This window comes from Asterias amurensis, chromosome 18 (genome assembly GCF_032118995.1).
Source record: "Asterias amurensis chromosome 18, ASM3211899v1".
NCBI lineage: Eukaryota > Metazoa > Echinodermata > Asteroidea > Forcipulatida > Asteriidae > Asterias > Asterias amurensis.
In genome coordinates this window covers 16968969-16986580 of record NC_092665.1, presented here as the reverse complement: position 1 = coordinate 16986580, position 17612 = coordinate 16968969, and the positions used below count along the sequence as shown (strand labels likewise).

General features: G+C 36.6%; 2 protein-coding genes across 5 annotated transcripts; both read right to left on the bottom strand.

The window, feature by feature from the left end:
- Window positions 1-545: 545 nt before the first annotated feature.
- Window positions 546-4879, bottom strand: LOC139950368 (eukaryotic translation initiation factor 4 gamma 3-like). The gene is made up of 4 exons (XM_071948988.1): window positions 4652-4879; window positions 4193-4277; window positions 3568-3717; window positions 546-2939 (listed from the first exon to the last, which is right to left on the bottom strand). Exons 1-4 carry the CDS (start codon window positions 4877-4879, stop codon window positions 2785-2787), a joined length of 618 nt encoding a protein of 205 aa, XP_071805089.1. The 3' UTR covers window positions 546-2784.
- On the bottom strand, window positions 4688-16452 carry LOC139950661 (uncharacterized). Of its 4 annotated transcripts, none has more exons than XM_071949442.1 (14): window positions 16321-16452; window positions 12762-13555; window positions 11705-11974; window positions 11408-11452; window positions 10883-10948; window positions 10311-10443; window positions 9818-10068; window positions 8462-8626; window positions 7874-8134; window positions 7386-7549; window positions 6321-6499; window positions 5605-5744; window positions 5158-5256; window positions 4688-4822 (listed from the first exon to the last, which is right to left on the bottom strand). In XM_071949442.1, exons 2-13 carry the CDS (start codon window positions 13551-13553, stop codon window positions 5173-5175), a joined length of 2550 nt encoding a protein of 849 aa, XP_071805543.1. In that variant the 5' UTR covers window positions 13554-13555; window positions 16321-16452; the 3' UTR covers window positions 4688-4822; window positions 5158-5172. The 4 variants fall into 4 exon arrangements, with proteins under 4 accessions (XP_071805543.1, XP_071805544.1, XP_071805545.1 ...); XM_071949443.1 differs by having other exon boundaries at window positions 8462-8623; XM_071949444.1 differs by having other exon boundaries at window positions 12762-13423; window positions 16321-16407.
- Between the last annotated feature and the right edge of the window lie 1160 nt (window positions 16453-17612).

The following is a 17612-nucleotide window of genomic DNA, read 5'->3' as shown; positions in this document are numbered from 1 at the left end:
TCTCAGTTATGACGTCATGTAAATGTTTATGGTGGATTACATATCAGCAATATTTGTAATAGAAAAACCAATTACAAATGTATGTAATGTTCCTTGTCTATTTGAGGCAGCAAGCTAATGACCAGCTCAAAGTACATAATTTTGTTTTGTAGGATTCGAAACTTTGCATGGTGGAGATAAGATATAGAAGAGTTTGCGGTAACACCATGTAATTATCTCTAAATGAGTTTGGGGTGGTTCTGAAAAGAACCGTTAGTTTAACTCGACGTTTCGATCAGTATGCTCTGATTGTCTTCATGAGAACAGAAATGGCGTCCACCGCCCCCTTTCGTGTGTGTTAATTGTGAGCTTGACTCGGATTTTACAGGATTTGTTGGTGGTCTCTCTAGGGAAAAGGCGTTTTACTGGTGAACATTGGAGGTGGTGGGGTGCGCTTTTGGGGTACCCCCTGCCCTATATAGGGCATGCCACATGTATGTGTCTTTAATACAACAAAAAAACATTCAGTCCAACACATTGTTTAATATTTCATATATATTTTTCTTCTCAAATTGAAATACATGTATACTTTTATCGGGCTTCATCTTTCACAGCAGATGACTGATCAAGTCTGTCTCATATACTCATAAAATGAAAGTGCATATTTATTATTGTTTAGATTCAAGTAAATAACTCGAAGCAATATCATTCTCCTCAATTTATAATTTTGATGTAAACAGCGTCTTTACATATTGTTAACAAGTGATTTGATATAATAAAGCTTATAAATTTGACGTCGACATTTCCATCACTCTGGTAGCTTTTTTAAAAACAGATTTGAAGGACCATTTTTCCCTGTTGCAGTGTTAAATACCTCGACACCCAAGCCTTACAAGTCACAGATTTAACAGGAATTGCTCAACATATATGACACTTAAGATTTATAGCAAAGTGAAAAAAAGAAAAGAAATTACAGCAAACAACAACCCGCATAAAACTCTTAAAATAATATATATCCATTTTTCCCTTTCCACATTTTGTGCAGCACTTTTAAGTGATGTTTCTTATGATTTAAATACAATTTTGCTGATTTTAATTTTTAAAAACATTTCCAGTGCCACTAAACACAATCTGCTAGAATTGCAACTTTGAGTTCAATTTCTTCTCAATGAATCAAAAGTGCATTGACCTGCTAGAGTAATGAAGTATATTAATCAAAATGGGATTTATGATATCACAGGTCATAGGTCAGGGGTTGTAGGTCAAGTAATCTTAGATTAGCATAACAAACATTATTGTGCTTATATCAAGAATAAAGCCAAGTCGACCAAAACAATGCTCCTTTTGATTTCTTTTCCAAAAAAGATACATATACCACATAAACTCTTAAATGAAATTTTGTAACTTCTGAATAAATTAATCTTAACAATTAAATTTAGAAAAAGAGCAGATCCAAAGATCTCCTTTAAAAATCCTGATTCGCCTTTTCTGAAGAAACCCAGAATTGCATGTACGATAACATCAAAGCTTCAAATTATACAATGCTATATTTTGAGCTCAAACCTCTGCATCATAAAGATTTGGGGGGTTTTCCCCAACTGTAAACAAAGTCCAATCATCCTTTAACAATCAGGGACCTACCCTTTTTAATAATGACAACTCCCAATCCATCAAGGATGGCCTATATACTACTCTACAAGTGGATCTAAAGTGAGGACCAGGACATTTGCTTTTAGGTAGAATCAGAGTAAGAAACAGTTCTCTTAACCTATGATAGTATAAATGCTACAGCGATGCATCACAAAGGCAAATGCTTTTGAAGACAGTAGTTTAGATGAATGAGTTACAACAAAATAAATTTAATTCAATATTGTTTTTAAGTGCTACATTTATTGTGCAGCAGTTTAACACATCTTTTACCTTCCTCCAACAGGTGAACCGTTTTTTAAACATCTTTTAAATAGTTCTTTATAATCTTAACAATAGTTTTAAAAGGGGATGGATGCCAACAATGCCAACCCCATCCTCTATTTTTCTTGTTCAAGATGGAGTATTGTTATTATTTTTATTTAGTATAATTAATATTTATTTATTTGTTGCTCCATACCTTTTTAATTACTCTCCTTTACTTTCCAATCAAACCTTCCCTACAAGACCGGGATGAGCAATTGGACAAACTCAGCCATGTTGAGATTGCTGGTATCCACCAGTCATAAGCAGTAAGCCAATATTGTTTACCAGTGAAGAAAGCCACAAATCTTCACAAGCTCCAATCTCCAGCCGTCTCTATATGACTCACTATCAAGTCAGTTAATCACCAACATTGCTTACAAAGCAGTTCAACAAGCCAATCATGGAGCCAACGATCATCGAGCCAACGATCATCGAGCCAACGCTTGGAGCAGATCATCAAATCCTTGCTCCAGCTCAACAATCTCCATCACCAATAAACTAAGCATTTCTTACTCTCAACTCTCAAGAAAAGCAATCAGTAAATCCCACTTGTGAGTTGAAATTGGGGAGTAGTTTGGTTTCATTTTAGTGCATCATCATTTGTCACCTAACATTACAGATAAAGCCTTATAACTAATAGCAGTAACACAATACCCCATGGAATTCTAAAAGTTGCAGGGAAAAATATATAAAAGCAGAAGAGATAATCAAGCAGTGTATTCCGTTAAAAATCCGGCACTGTTTATCGCTGTGAAATCAAACTTAAATCATCCATCATGTATTTTATCTTTTGAGAAGAAACTTGTTTAAATGTTAAGATTTGTATTTTATTTGGCAGACTCCTCTTCTGCTTCAAGGAAGCCAATCAAAGAAGCTTGTAACCGACTTTAGAGCCACACCCTTGCCAACAGTCTCATTAGGATCAGAGCTTTTCTGCCAGGCATAGAAGATTTCTTCTGGTATGACATCTTCATCATACAGCACACTGAAGATTAGTCCAAGAAGTCCTAAAGATAAGAAAGAGATAAAAATAGGGATTAATAGAGACTTGAAGGTTGGATCGCTGAAGGACTGTGATCAAATTATTTGACAAAACGTTCAGTAAGAAATTGGTCAAGTGTTGTTCCTATTACTGTTAACAGAACATGCTTTAACTATCACCCAAGAGATTGAAAACACTTTTATTTAACATGGATGGTTATAGTAAAAAATTAATAGTCGCTTGCAGTTACACCATGGTTATAGTATATTAGTATAGTATAGTTTTGTTCTATTGTGACACATGACACTTATAAACAAAGTGAAAAGTATTTTTGTTTTCCGCGTCTATAAACAATTGAAATAAATATTGAAACATAATTTATGCACTAAACATTTACAAAATAAGAACTTACAAACAGTTAATAAAAGTTAACCATTCTTAATATGAGACAAATGCACTTTTCATTTTTACATTAACTGGAACAAATATCAAATATTATAAGCACACAACAGAAGAACATCAAATTGAGGCAACATTTAATATGGACACTGACAATTCAAAACGTGTGATCATTCCATTATTATAAACCCAAACTAAATTGAGAACATTCCCAGTGTGTTATAACAATATTATTGTGGCTAGTTTCAACTTACTTGGAGGGCTTTCCAAATGTTGGTTTAAGGCTTGAACAGCATACAAAGCTTGCAATTCTAGATTGTTGTCATAATTGATATAACGCTTCAGGATTGCTGTTCGGACATTTAGTAGATCATGGTTCAGTCTACAGCTCTCTGCTTTATCTCCTGATGTTAAAAAAGAGCATAAGTTATAACATAGTCAGCTACAGTTTGTTTTGGCCAATTTAGCTTGAAACAGAAAGGATGCACCACAGTGCACAGCCAGAGATCATAAGTTTTCAATTCACTGGAAAGATGAAAACCAGAGCCCAGAGAATCCTTGTGGCAAAAGAGTGAACAAAGCGCAACCTTATTCACATAAGGCCCTAACCAGGAATCAGCCCAGGGCCACACTGGTGATGGGGAGCACTTTAAGCACTAGCCAACCATGTTACTGGTACTACAGCTTCGCAATGGCTTAGACTCTGTCTGTTATTCTTAAAACAAGACTTTCGGTATGGAGAGGGGCAGAATGGCTTAGGCTCTGTCTGTTATATTCTTAAAACAAGACCTTCGGTATGGAAAGAGGGGGGGAGCGTTCAAATCAGGCTAAGCTAGGTATGAATCTGTGGTTTTAAACAGGGAATGTAAAGTCACTTACCTTGGATAGTGCTTTGCACAACTACAGTCACTAAGGCACGGATAAATAGCCTTTGCTTTTCAGGGCTTGATATGTTTAGGTTCTTCTGCAGAGAAAATACAAAGACAGAATAATCAAGTTAGCTTTCACTGACACAGATATAAGTACTGAACAATGTGTATGAACAAAATCTTCACTTATAAGGCAACACCACAGATGACTTTTCCTCTATTACAATAGTTTTTAAAAAGTGCAGTCCTTAATACACTTATCTTCAAACAAACTTGAAATAACATTTTTAGGTACCATTGTACTCCCAATAATTATGTTGACATGTTATTATTATTGGCCCATTAAAATTTAAACATCGCAGCCCAAGCGCTGAATTGTTTATAAAAGACGTACAACAAGTAGTAAAATATAAAAATAAAAAAGGAAGTGTTAACGGCAAATATGTTAACATTTTGTTGAGTAATTTACCTGAATCCAGTCAAACACTTTATCGTTGACATTCTCAATAGTGGCCAGAATGCTTCCAAGTTCTCTCTTAATAAGTGAGAACAAATCCTCATCTGACAGACTATTAGCATTGGCATCCCCGCCACTGTTTGTTGTGCTGCTGCTACCAGTCGAAAAAGTAAAACCTAATTTCTGTAAAATAATTTGACAAAATGGATCATCAATAGCAACGGGAAACTGTTTTTCCATCTTCTTAAAAATTAGAAAAATAAAACAACTTTAATATAGGCGACTTAAATACTTTTATGCCAACATCAAATAGTGCACCGCTAAAACAATATCAATGAATACATATAACAAAAAAACAGCACTGACAAGTACTGTTTCATGTTGATAAAAGTTCAACAGTTTGAATGAACAAAACAAATCCTTCACTGGTTATTTGAGAATAGAATAGACTCTTCCCAAACCATTGAGTTACTTTCCTTTCCAACCCTTATTGAGTCGAAAATAACGATAGCACGTACCTTATTATTTACAAACTATTGAACATCTTTTCCACTTGGTAGAAACATGTCCCATGTGAATCCTGATGATTGCCACATTTCCCCAACTACATCAGCGCTCTGAAAAATTGAAAGATTGCCGTCTTTATAAATCCTTCAGCTCGTTTGCTTGTTCAACTCTTAAATCCTCACACTTTAGTATCTACAGTGGGTTCCTTCACATTTACTTTAACTGTATGAAACCTTCCACTTATCACATGACTCAAAATATACACTTTACTGCAGACCCAGAGGCTAGTCAATTTAATCCAGCAGTTTTCTCTACCAATTGATGTATTATACCTTACTGTGTAAAACAGACATTCAGGTGAAACAGCACAGATTTCATCCATGTCATGGACCACTTCGAAAATACTTGAACAGTGTTGAGAACAAACAGCTACAGAGATACAAAGTATGCTTTCTTACCTCGACATCTTTAATGCTAAGGAATTCCTTAATCGTTGCCAGGGCCTTCTTTTCAAATACATCTTCTGAGATAGCTGGTGCTGCTGCCGCTCTGGAAATCTCTCTTACTGGAGCAGAAACTGGGGCTGCTTCTTGCTTACCTACATAATATATATATATATATATATATATCAAATAATAAACCACAAGGGAAACTTTATATATATATATATATATATATATATAGAATAAAGGAATTGGAATCCTTCCCGCAAAACATTTCTACATCTGATGGACTGACAAAGTTACTTTAACAACACATTGAGGCTGGTTTTAGCATATTATATTTCTGGTATATTCTGTTTACTCATTAATTTTTGTAAAGCGCTTTGGGATTGTTGTGTGAAGCGCTATAAAGTGCCGTTCATTATTATTAGTAAAATTTAAACAGGTGGTTAAAAAGGCCAAAATCCATTCAATGTAACCAGTGTCTCCATATTTCAACAAGACGTTTCCTACATTTCTCACCAACCCTTGATTCCCAAATATCCCAAATTTAATAACGATAAATAATCCAGTTGTGAAATCCATCAAAATTGAAGCATGAAGCGCTTTGCTTCAAGTACAAATTATCAACCAGACATTAAAACATCCAAGCTGAAAGTTTTATAAAAATATTAACACAAGTATATTTTTTAATTTGAAACAAAACCTTTACAAGGTTTGAGGAACTTTACCTCTTGAACCTCTGCTGTCCAGATCTTTCTCTCTGGATTGAGATCTTCTAGCTTGAGACATTTTCTGGACTTCAGCCATGGCTGACCTCCTCTCTTTGCTCATCTCGTCTCGTTCCCTGGAGGAGCTGGACCTCTTACCCTGTAAGGATTGAGGACCACGACCCTTGGACTCTGGAACTCTGAATCGATCCAAAATAAAAAGTTGAGTTATTTTGTCAAGAAATATTTTCGAAAGCCAACTCTAAACATTTTTCTCCAGCTGCTAGCAATGGCTTTAAATTTAAAGCCAAAACAGAACTGTGGATCATACCAGTTATTTCTTTACAGAAATAAAACAAAACTATTCTTTATTAACATCCTTCCACACTGAGATCCCACGAAAATGATAGAGTGTTAAGTTGTTGAATGAGAATTGAATACAACAATTTGGCAATCCAGTCTGGAATCTACAGTACCTATAATGTGCAAGGTACCAAGGAGTATTAACTGGGCCTAGGTTTAATGTTCCCTTCTCAATCACTGAAGAAACAATCACAAGACTACAAAGAGTTGACTGTCTCTTTGAAAATGTGAGAAGGATCAAGTGCATTATATGTATCTCTGCACTCAAAATAGACCAGCCACACAGCAGCAACTTCCCCATCCACAACCTTCTCTGCATTCAAAATAGACCAGCTACACAGCAGCATCTTCCCCATCCACAACCTTCTCTGCATTCAAAATAGACCAGCCACACAGCAGCATCTTTCCCTTCCACAACCTTCTCTGCACTCAAAATAGACCAGCCACACAGCAGCATCTTCCCCATCCACAACCTTCTCTGCACTCAAAATAGACCAGCCACACAGCAGCATCTTCCCCATCCACAACCTTCTCTGCATTCAAAATAGACCAGCCACACAGCAGCATCTTTCCCATCCACAACCTTCTCTGCACTCAAAATAGACCAGCCACACAGCAGCATCTTCCCCATCCACAACCTTCTCTGCAATCAAAATAGACCAGCCACACAGCAGCAACTTCCCCATCCACAACCTTCGACATCAGAGTTAATTATTATCTTACCTTCCTTTCCTTTCATCAGACAGCATCATGAATCGATTATTCTGCTTTGGTTCTGGAGGCTCTGTCTGTGTCTTGCTGCTACCCCCACTGCTTCCTGGACTCCAACCACCAAAAGATCTTGGCCCACTAGGCCCAAGTTGGATATCATTATCAATGCTTTGTTGCTGAGAACAAAATAAGCAAATAACCAAATCACATCTTCTCTTTAAGTCTTGATAAAAAGACTGCATTTTTCCCGAAACAATGTTTATTCAGTTTGCGGTTATACATGTGTATATTTAATACATGTATACCAACAAATCTGCAAACCACAATAAAAGACATAAGCACCCAGTGAAAAATAACATTTTATAAAAAAATCTTTAAAAGCACTTGCATTCATCAAAGCAAATCATTTGAGGTACTTTCAAAAGTTCACACACAAAAACAACTTGGGAAATAAGTTTGTAATAAGCGAGTCTTGTGAAACAAGGAAGACAGTTTCATACCTTCATGACCTTGAACTTATTAGGATCAACAGCTACCCTGGTAGCCTTTGTTGATGTGACCGTGCTCCATCCCTCTGGTGGAGGGGGACCAACTCGCTGTGGTTGATCCCTCTTATTACGAGACATCCTTGGTGGGGGTGGAGCCATCTGAGCTTGGAGGCCTTCCATCTTCTTACGTTCTTCATCTCGTTTGTAGTCTTGATGGATCTGCTCAAGTGTTTTGGGGTTGTCAGTGTCCCTTCGTGGAATCCAGTTTCTTTGCTGTTTTTTTAGCGATAGGAAAAAATGATCATATTACTGCAACAGTCTTAACAATTTATTTACGAATGGTCACTCAACTGTTTTTCCCAGAAATCCAAGATGGTCTCTTAATATGAGACAAATGCACTTTTCATGTTTACATTAACTGGAACAAATATCAAATATTATAAACACACAACAGAAGAACATCAAATTGAGGCAACATTTAATATGGACACAAATACTGACAATTCAAAAATGTGATCATTTCATTATTATAAACCAAAACTTAACTGAGAACATTCCCAGTGTGTTATAACAATTTTATTGTGGCTAGTTTCAACTTACTTGAGGGGGGTTTACGCTCATTTGATTTGTGACTGCTATTTGCGCTTCTGACGCATGTGGTGTGGGGGCATCGTGAGCTAAACGTGCAACTTGGGCTGCAAAGGTCGCTTGAATAGCAGCACGTTTCTCGTTGGCTTGATGATTCTGTGGAGGTGTTTGAGACTGCTGGATTAAGCAAAATAAAGGCATACAGACAAATCACATCACACGACAAGAAAAGCAAATTAAAATGTGATAAACTTAACAAAAATAATAAAGCTTTAACTAAAATCTTATTAGACTGTGCAAGCTACACAGGTATCAAAGACTCGTAACAGAAATATATTTTTCTATTAAAAAAAAGTCTCATTTTGAATTCATTTTAAACTTAAGATGAGGCCACCTACTTATATGATAAGTAAAAGTCAGTTGGGCAAAAGTCTTAATTGATTACAAATGATCTGAAAACAGAGATTAGGTCTTCTTCTCTAGTTTTTTTACTAATTTATAAATAATAGCTAAGCTTTACTTTCCCAAAAACTTGGTATAGCCACAAACCATGTTAAACTAAATGATTTGAAGAAACAAAATTAGAGTAAAACTCAAGATGGTTGGGAACAACTTGGTTCCGGAAGTTTGAATACATAAGAGACTTGCACAGTCTAAAGAGAGGCTACCGAACACGTACATAATAAAAAATAATCAATACAAGATTGTACATCATTCTCAAGAAATAAATGAACATAATTGCACCAGAAGACAGACTCATAATCCTGCATTCTAAGCAACATCATAAATTGATAAGAACACAAATCAAATATCTCAACATGAAGCGATCAAAGTAAAATCAGCACAGAGTCAGGTGAATGATTTCATCAACAAAGTTATTGAAGCTTGAATGACTCGCTCGTTCCGTTTCACTATTATGTAATCAAATACAAAGATACAGATGTACATGTACACAACCATGCAGCTTTGAAGTATTTTGTTGAAATCAAATTCTTCCATATTAACAATAGTCTAGAAAAAAATCAAAGTCCAACAAGTTTTTAACAATGTATGCAGAACATGAACAGGTTCCTTCTGCAAATATCTCTATTTCAACTTTCCAATGCATCTCATGAACATTTTTTAAGTTATTTATATTTCTGGTGATTGTTTAGGGATGTTGTATTACAACCCTATCAGCAAGAAGCTGATCTTAAAAAGAGAAGAGCGACTTTGTCAAGTAGGGTGCATTTTATTACATTAGCATATTACAAATGGCAATCAAAGATATTTTTAAAAGACTGCCACTCACTAAACCAAACCAAAAAAATCAATGTCTTGACCAAAATAAAGTATGTGACCTGGGACAGTTAAAGAGAAGCGACTTACAGCTGGTAGGGTCCCTGAAGCACTTGCTTGTCCAGAATGAGGCGAGGAGCTACCAGTCGTTGTCATGGAAGCCTTGCGGATGATCGTATCCGTGATATCCTGATTGGATTTGGGATCCACGATACGGATAAGGCTCTTTTTCTTTGGGGCGGCATTGTACTGGGGTGCCTGTGGGAGTGTGGCTGTGTAAGCCTGAGGCCTCATCTGGGGTTGGACAACCATTCCTTGCTGATTGCTCTGGAAAAATGTAGCTTTGGAAAAAAGACAATACTTGTTAGGGATAAAAAGTTGATTAACAAATTTGTTCAAAATATATATCTATAGAAGTCTTCCTCCCTAACCGCCACCTGACAGTTCTCTTTCAAAACTAACCACCAACTGAGAGTTCTCTTTCAAAACTTCCGGTATTTTCCACGCCAACATATCTCATTAACAATGGCCTTTAATGTTCTGCCCACCCTACCCTTGAAAAATAAAGTTTTTCTTTCTTTACCTCCTCCGGGCTGCAGATTTACTGGCTGTGAGTTTGAATAGTATGGTGGCGTGCTGGGTTGTGTATAGATCTGTCCCTGTGGATTCTGTTGAGTGAATTGAGGTCTCTGCTGGTACAATTGTCTTGGCTGGTACTGAATAAGCAAACAAAAATGGGTTCGTTTAGACAATGGTGTTTTACAAAGTCGGGTGCAATTCCCCACCGACTACCTGTAGATCCAGTTTGATATCGAGCAAACCCTCAACATGGGGGAAAACTGCCTATGGGCATGCCTATAGCATGAGACTAGAAACACACTTCTGATTGGATTTAAAAAGGTATTTAGACAAGCTTCATATGAAAGCTAATTTAACAAGGCTTTCAATTTTACATTAGAAAGATACAGTCCAAGGACACCTACATAAAAAATTCTTGAATACTGTGAAACATTTTGAAGGGGGACTTTGAGTTCAAGGTTTCAGCCTTTGTCATAACATGCTCACTTTGTAGTACCTGTTTTCAAGTTTGTTGCTCTTTAATTTTAACAAATAAAATTTGACAGAAATTTAAACTTCAAAGCAAAATGTGCATACTTGTGGCTGAGAAGGTTGACTCAAGTGTGATTGCTGCTGGTACACTGCTTGATCTCTTTGTTGATACTGCAACAGAAAAGAAAAGAGAAAAAAACTCACACATCAAATAAATCTTAGTTGCAAATCATCCATCACTTAGACTTTAAAAATTCGGCAATTTATGGGAGTCAAATTTTTGACTCCCATATATGGCTGACCATGTTAATTCGCAAAGTAAAAGGAAAATCACGCAATTTCGAGGCAAATTTGTGTGGATCAATGTATTCTACTTTTAAAACATCTTTCTAACCATATGCATTTTATAACAAACGGTTACAAATGCTTTTCAACTCGTCCGATTCAAGGCAACATGTTCCCTAATAATTGTTAAAACACATCATTCACCAACTTGTTCCTAAGCTGATTAATGGGAATAATTCAACACCCAAACTGATCAGAAAAGAGTTTAGCACCTTTTGAAGCCAGCTTAAGGTTTTCAAGTGTTTCCTTCTGATAAATTGAAAAATAGCCCAAGTCACTACTTACTGCTCCACGTGGATTCTGCTGGTTACTCATCGGGACATACATCTGCTGTAAAGGGTAAAACATCCATTTAGAATCAATTTATTTTTTCATTCTGCATTGTCCTTTTTCTGAATTATATTGTAGGAATGTTTAATTGTTAAAACACATCATTCACCAACTTGTTCCTAAGCTGATCAATGGCAATAATTAAACACTCCAAACTGATCAGAAAAAGAGTTTAGCACCTTTCGAAGCCAGGTTAAGATTTTCAAGTGTTTCCTTCTGATTAATTGAAAAATAGCGCAAATCACTACTTACTGCTCCTCTCTGCTGTTGTATCAAGTATGGTGACTGAATGATCATCCCCTGAGGTGGCTGCTGCTGCTGCTGCTGTACCACATTGCCTTGCTGGGGGGGAGAGGGAGCGAGACCTGGGCGGCTAGGTGCCCCCTTGTTGCTCATGTCATGGGCCGTACCAGTTGCCAGGCCCAGTGTGTTCACCACGCCGGGACTGGAGGATGGTGATGGGGAGGCTCCTGTAAGAATTCCCGAGCTCGGGACAGAGCCAGGATTTGGATGCCGTGTTTGCTGGAAATCAAACAACAAATTTTATTAAAAAAAAAAAAAAGTCAGGCATGACATTTTGTTCTAAAAATGATCTAAAAGACAGGCCATTTAATCGCAATTCTTCAGATTTTTTCCCAAGGCCAACAAATTCAGAAAACACACCTATAAAGTAGGAAGAATAATGTCATGCACGATAAGCACATTCCATACTACCTTCCAAATACTTTCCAAGAAGAACAAGTAAGACTGAACAAATATACAACAAAGGAAATTAATGAAGCAAAGTACAGTCTTTATTCTGGAGGTGAACTATTAGGAAACTTAAGCACAGAGAGTGAATTTCAAGTATGCATTGCTGACATGCCTCGACTGCTGAAGCTGTAACCTCACTCACCCCTTTGATAAAAAATCCAGTCCCTGGTTTCTTTCTTGAAACAATCAAGATATGAATCTTTGAATCGTCTGTTACGTAAGTCCCCAAAATTCAAGACAAACCAAACAAAGACAAATATCTGATTCCTCATCACAAGTTTGTCTTTTAAGTGACTGTAAATGTATACCAATCAATTACGCTCTGATCTTGAATCCATTAACTTATCACAGGTTCTGCCCAAAAGTCTGTAACAGTCCGATACAAAGCGCACTTTCTCAATGTAACTGTAATTTCATGATGACAGACTCATGTTATTCACAATGAGTAAGCATCAGGCTTTTGGAATGGACTGGTACAGAGTAGAGCATAAACATTGATCAGTCTGCTATTCTTAGTTTCTTCAAGTTACCCAATAAATACAAGAATTATAACTACCAGTAAGGTCAGGTCAGCATCATTCTGCACTAGTTCACCAAGAGATATCATCACATCATTTTCTTTAAGATCCATGAAGGTCAAACCATCAGGAACAGACTGTGGATGTTTCTTTATTGCCTTCTCAAGATCTTTGCAGATTCTCTTCTTGAAATCTTGACCCTTGTTGCCATTATTGGATCCTCCTTCCATAAGGTGGTTGACCTCATCTAGTTTGCGTGCTGTCTGAGATGCTTCTCTTCTGTCGGAGGCTTGCAAACTCTTTAAAAACTCAACTTTACTTTTATGAATAGTTTCTGCCTCCTTTATCAGTTTTTGCTCCTCATTCCTGATCCTTGATACCTCCTTAGTAGCTTTTCTGCTGATCTTTTCTTTGGTGTCTAAAAACACTTTGTCCAGTTTTTTAAGGGACTTGTCAATATTTTCCACAGACAGCTCAAACTCTGTCTTACTGCTTCTGGCTTTGTCAACCAGTGCAGAAAAAATCTGTAGCTGCTCAAATTGTTGTTTTAAAACATTTTCCTGCTGTGTAAAATTGTTCACAAGAGTCTTCATGTCTGAATTATCTAGCAGATCAGAGACATTCCCATTCAAGATGGTATCTTGTCCGCACAGTGGACAAGGAAGTTTGTTGCTTGGTGGCCTCTGGTTCTTGCAGATTTCTTGAAGACATTGAAGACAAAAAGTATGAAAACAATTGAGCCACTTTGGCTGCCTGAACCGATGGGTGCAAATTGAGCACTCAATGCTGTCCTCAATCTTGGCAAGCGATGTCTGTGCATTGGTTGCCATCTCTAACCATACAAAAAAAGACAAAACTAGAGATTGAGAGTTTGTGAACAAACTCAAGGTGTTCGGTTTCCGGGAGTAAAAGCCTGGATTAAAAAACAAATATTACACCTTGCTTTGTTCTCAAGATTTGTAATAAATGATTCAAATTACAAAAACTGTCAAAACCACATGATTACGTCATCTAGTAAAAGTGTATGTTTGGTGACGTCATCGGTAATATTTGTTTTAAACCAGACCTTTGCCAGACTTGTATGGTGTGATGGTAAAGCATCAAAGGATGTTTATTTCGACCTAAAAGACAATAAACCACGCCCTTTCAAATCATTTCACAGTCACTTCCCGTTTAAACAGGTCAAAAGGTCAACGAAAGTTCACCAACATATCCATTTCTGTCAAGTACGTAAAGCCCTTTCATATGATGTACAGATTGTCAAAATAGCTTATGTAGTTTAGGAAATATGAACTTAGGAAATATTGACTGACGACTGAAGAAAAGACTGTAAGGGGCATGTATGTTTTAACTGCCTTGAACGAAGACTATTCTTCATGAAGCTTTTTCGCGCTCTATTGATAATATTAAAAAAAAAAGGTAAAAAAAAAAAACGTGGATCAAAAATAATGATTTTTTGAAATAATAATTTGAATTTTTATTACTCAAGAATGGATGACGTCATCATGACCTAACTAACACATTATTCCACTCCTAATGCATATCTAACTATGTGCGAAGTTTCAAGTTCATGCGAGTTTGGGAAGTGTGCTTTTGTTCGAGGACAAGGGACGAAGAGAAGAAGAAGATGAAAATCTGGATTGTTTTATTGATTTGTTTGTACTAAAGTTTTGTTTAATCCGGCAGTTTATTTTAGCAAGACCACTCCTAATTGCTTGGGCCTTATGCTTTAACCATTCTGTTTTCTTTGAATGTTTTGTATTGTAACATCCATGTCTGTGCATGGAGGTAGAAATAGATTAGTTTACGTAACGTCCTTTCCTACTAGAGAAAGTTTGAAAGGGCTTATGTTATTTCAGAGATTTTTTTTCTTCAAAATATTTAACTCAAAATAACTTGGATAGTTGTTTTAACAAATAATCAAAACAATTGATGATTATGCTAAGTTCAAGAAGTAATAGATATCGTAATACTGACGTGAATTCCGTGGGCCCAAAACGCCCTTCACCCGGGGGAGTGGTCGATCGATGTAACGTCTCTATTCTTCTCGGTGTTTAACCAAAACATGACCAATGTTCGTCATTTTGTACTGTTGTTTTCTCACATAATTAAAAGTCCCATGAATCACTGAAGTAGGTGGCCATCTCAGCGAAACTTCGTCTTCAATTCCACATTGACCACTAAGCCATCAGAAGGGTAACATTTGAACAATTTGACGCTGAAGATTGAAATGAAATCGTTTTCGCAGCGTTCTGCATAGCTATATAGCTCTATGCATATCACGCTATGGCACAGAGTACAACAAACTTGGCAGCATGCCACCAAATAAATTATGCCTAATACACTACACGTGTACGCCACAAGTGTTACGCACAACCAATGGGGAAATTTCGTAGTTCTTTATACAAGAAATTGTGAACTTTCAAACTCGATTTTGAACCAGAAGACGAGCTCAAAATGGGATCACGTCTGCGAAGCATTTACGGAGTTTTTAACGAACTTTCCGATGATGTGTCGATTGTAACAACCCATCATGTAGATCAAAAGTTATGATTTTTTGAAATAATAAACTTTGAAAATTCATAACTCAAGAATTGATGACGTCATCGTGACATAACTCAAACGGTTTCTTCTCCTTATACATATCTAACTATGTGTGAAGTTTCAACTTTATATGTGCTTGGGAAGTGTGATTTTTTTAGCGGACAATCGCCGCTAATAAGCAGAATGGACATCACTGGAGCGTGCTCTGCTGCACCGCTAATACACGTGCAATGTTTATGCACATACCAATGGGGATTTACGTTGTTCTTTAGACGTGAATTTTGAAATTTTCAACCTCTCTTTTGAGCCGGAAGACAACATCAAAATGGAGTCATGTCTGTGAGGCGTTTACGGAGTTTTCAATGACAATTCCGATGATGTTTCGATTGTAAAAATCCCTCATGTAGATCAAAAGTTATGATTTTTTGAATTAATAAACTTTGAATATTCATAACTCAAGAATTGATGACGTCATCATGACGTAACTCACACTGTTTCTTCTCCTAATAAATATCTAACTATGTGTGAAGTTTCAAGTTCATACGATGTTTGGAAAGATGTTTTTGTAGGGGGACAAGGGACGTACAGAAGAAGAAGAAGAAGAAGAAGAAGAAGAAGAAGAAGAAGAAGAAGAAGAAGTATCAATAAAAAAAAAAAACCGAACAAAAATAAGAGGTGTTCCGGGCTGTTGGCCCGAACACCTAAATAACATTCTCAAAGCCAAAACCATAACTTGTTTACATCGAGTCACATTTGACCAAATTCTGAACAAGTTGCAAACTACAATGCTCTAGTTTTCCTGATCCATGGTTATCAGAAGTAAGTGGATCACGTGGTACAAGCAAGTTTGACACCTGCAAACCAGCTAGACTACCACTTACATAGTTCTGACTGTATTTTTTAAACTCAAGAGTGTTTTGGATATCTGGACATTTGAGCGCGTATCCTCAATCAACCATGTGGATAAATTCAGTAAAGTTATGACTAACTGTAATTGACCATTGCTGTGAAAAGGTCAGTAAATCGTAGCCGTTTTTCGGCATGTAAACTTACCTATAATGTTAAGTCGTGGTCTCGTCGGTTTACTTGTTTCTTGTTGTAGTCATTCCAAGTCCATCCGAGGATCCAACGATATACCCAATTAATGTAGTTGACAATCACTTCATAGCTACGTCACAACTCAGTGGGAAAACCCGTGAATGAGGGCATTGCGCAAGAATTGTTACCATCTATAAGGGGATTTCCCTTCTCAGTTATGACGTCATGTAAATGTTTATGGTGGATTACATATCAGCAATTTTTGTAATAGCAAAACCAATTACAAATGTATGTCATGTTCCTTGTCTATTTGAGACAGCAAGCTAGTGACCAGGATTTAAAACTTTGCATGGTGGAGGTAAGATATAGAAGAGTTTGCGGTAACACCATGTAATAATCTCTAAATGAGTTTGGGGTGGTTCTGAAAAGAACCGTTAGTTTAACTCGACGTTTCAATCAGTATGCTCTGATCGTCTTCATGAGAAGAGAAATGGCGTCTACCACCCCCTTTCATGTGTGTTAATTGTGAGCTTGACTCGGATTTTACAGGATTTGTTGGTGGTCTCTCTAGGGAAAAGGTGTTTTACTGGTGAACATTGGAGGTGGTGGGGTGCGCTTTTGGGGTACCCCCTGCCCTATATAGGGCATGCCACATGTATCGGTCTTTAATACAACAAATAAACATTCAGTCCAACACATTGCTTAATATTTCATATATATTTTTCTTCTCAAATTGAAATACATGTATACTTTTATCGGGCTTCATCTTTCACAGCAGATGACTGATCAAGTCTGTCTCATATACTCATAAAATGAAATTGCATATTTATTATTGTTTAGATTCAAGTAAATAACTCGAAGCAATATCATTCTCCTCAATTTATAATTGTGTTTTGATGTAAACAGCGTCTTTACATATTGTTAACAAGTGATTTGATATAATAAAGCTTATAAATTTGACGTCGACATTTCCATCACTCTGGTAGCTTTTTTAAAAACAGATCTGAAGGACCATTTTTCCCTGTTGCAGTGTTAAATACCTCGACACCCAAGCCTTACAAGTCACAGATTTAACAGGAATTGCTCAACATATATGACACTTAAGATTTATAGCAAAGTGAAAAAAAGAAAAGAAATTACAGCAAACAACAACCCGCATAAAACTCTTAAAATAATATATATCCATTTTTCCCTTTCCACATTTTGTGCAGCACTTTTAAGTGATGTTTTTTATGATTTAAATACAATTTTGCTGATTTTAATTTTTAAAAACATTTCCAGTGCCACTAAACACAATCTGCTAGAAT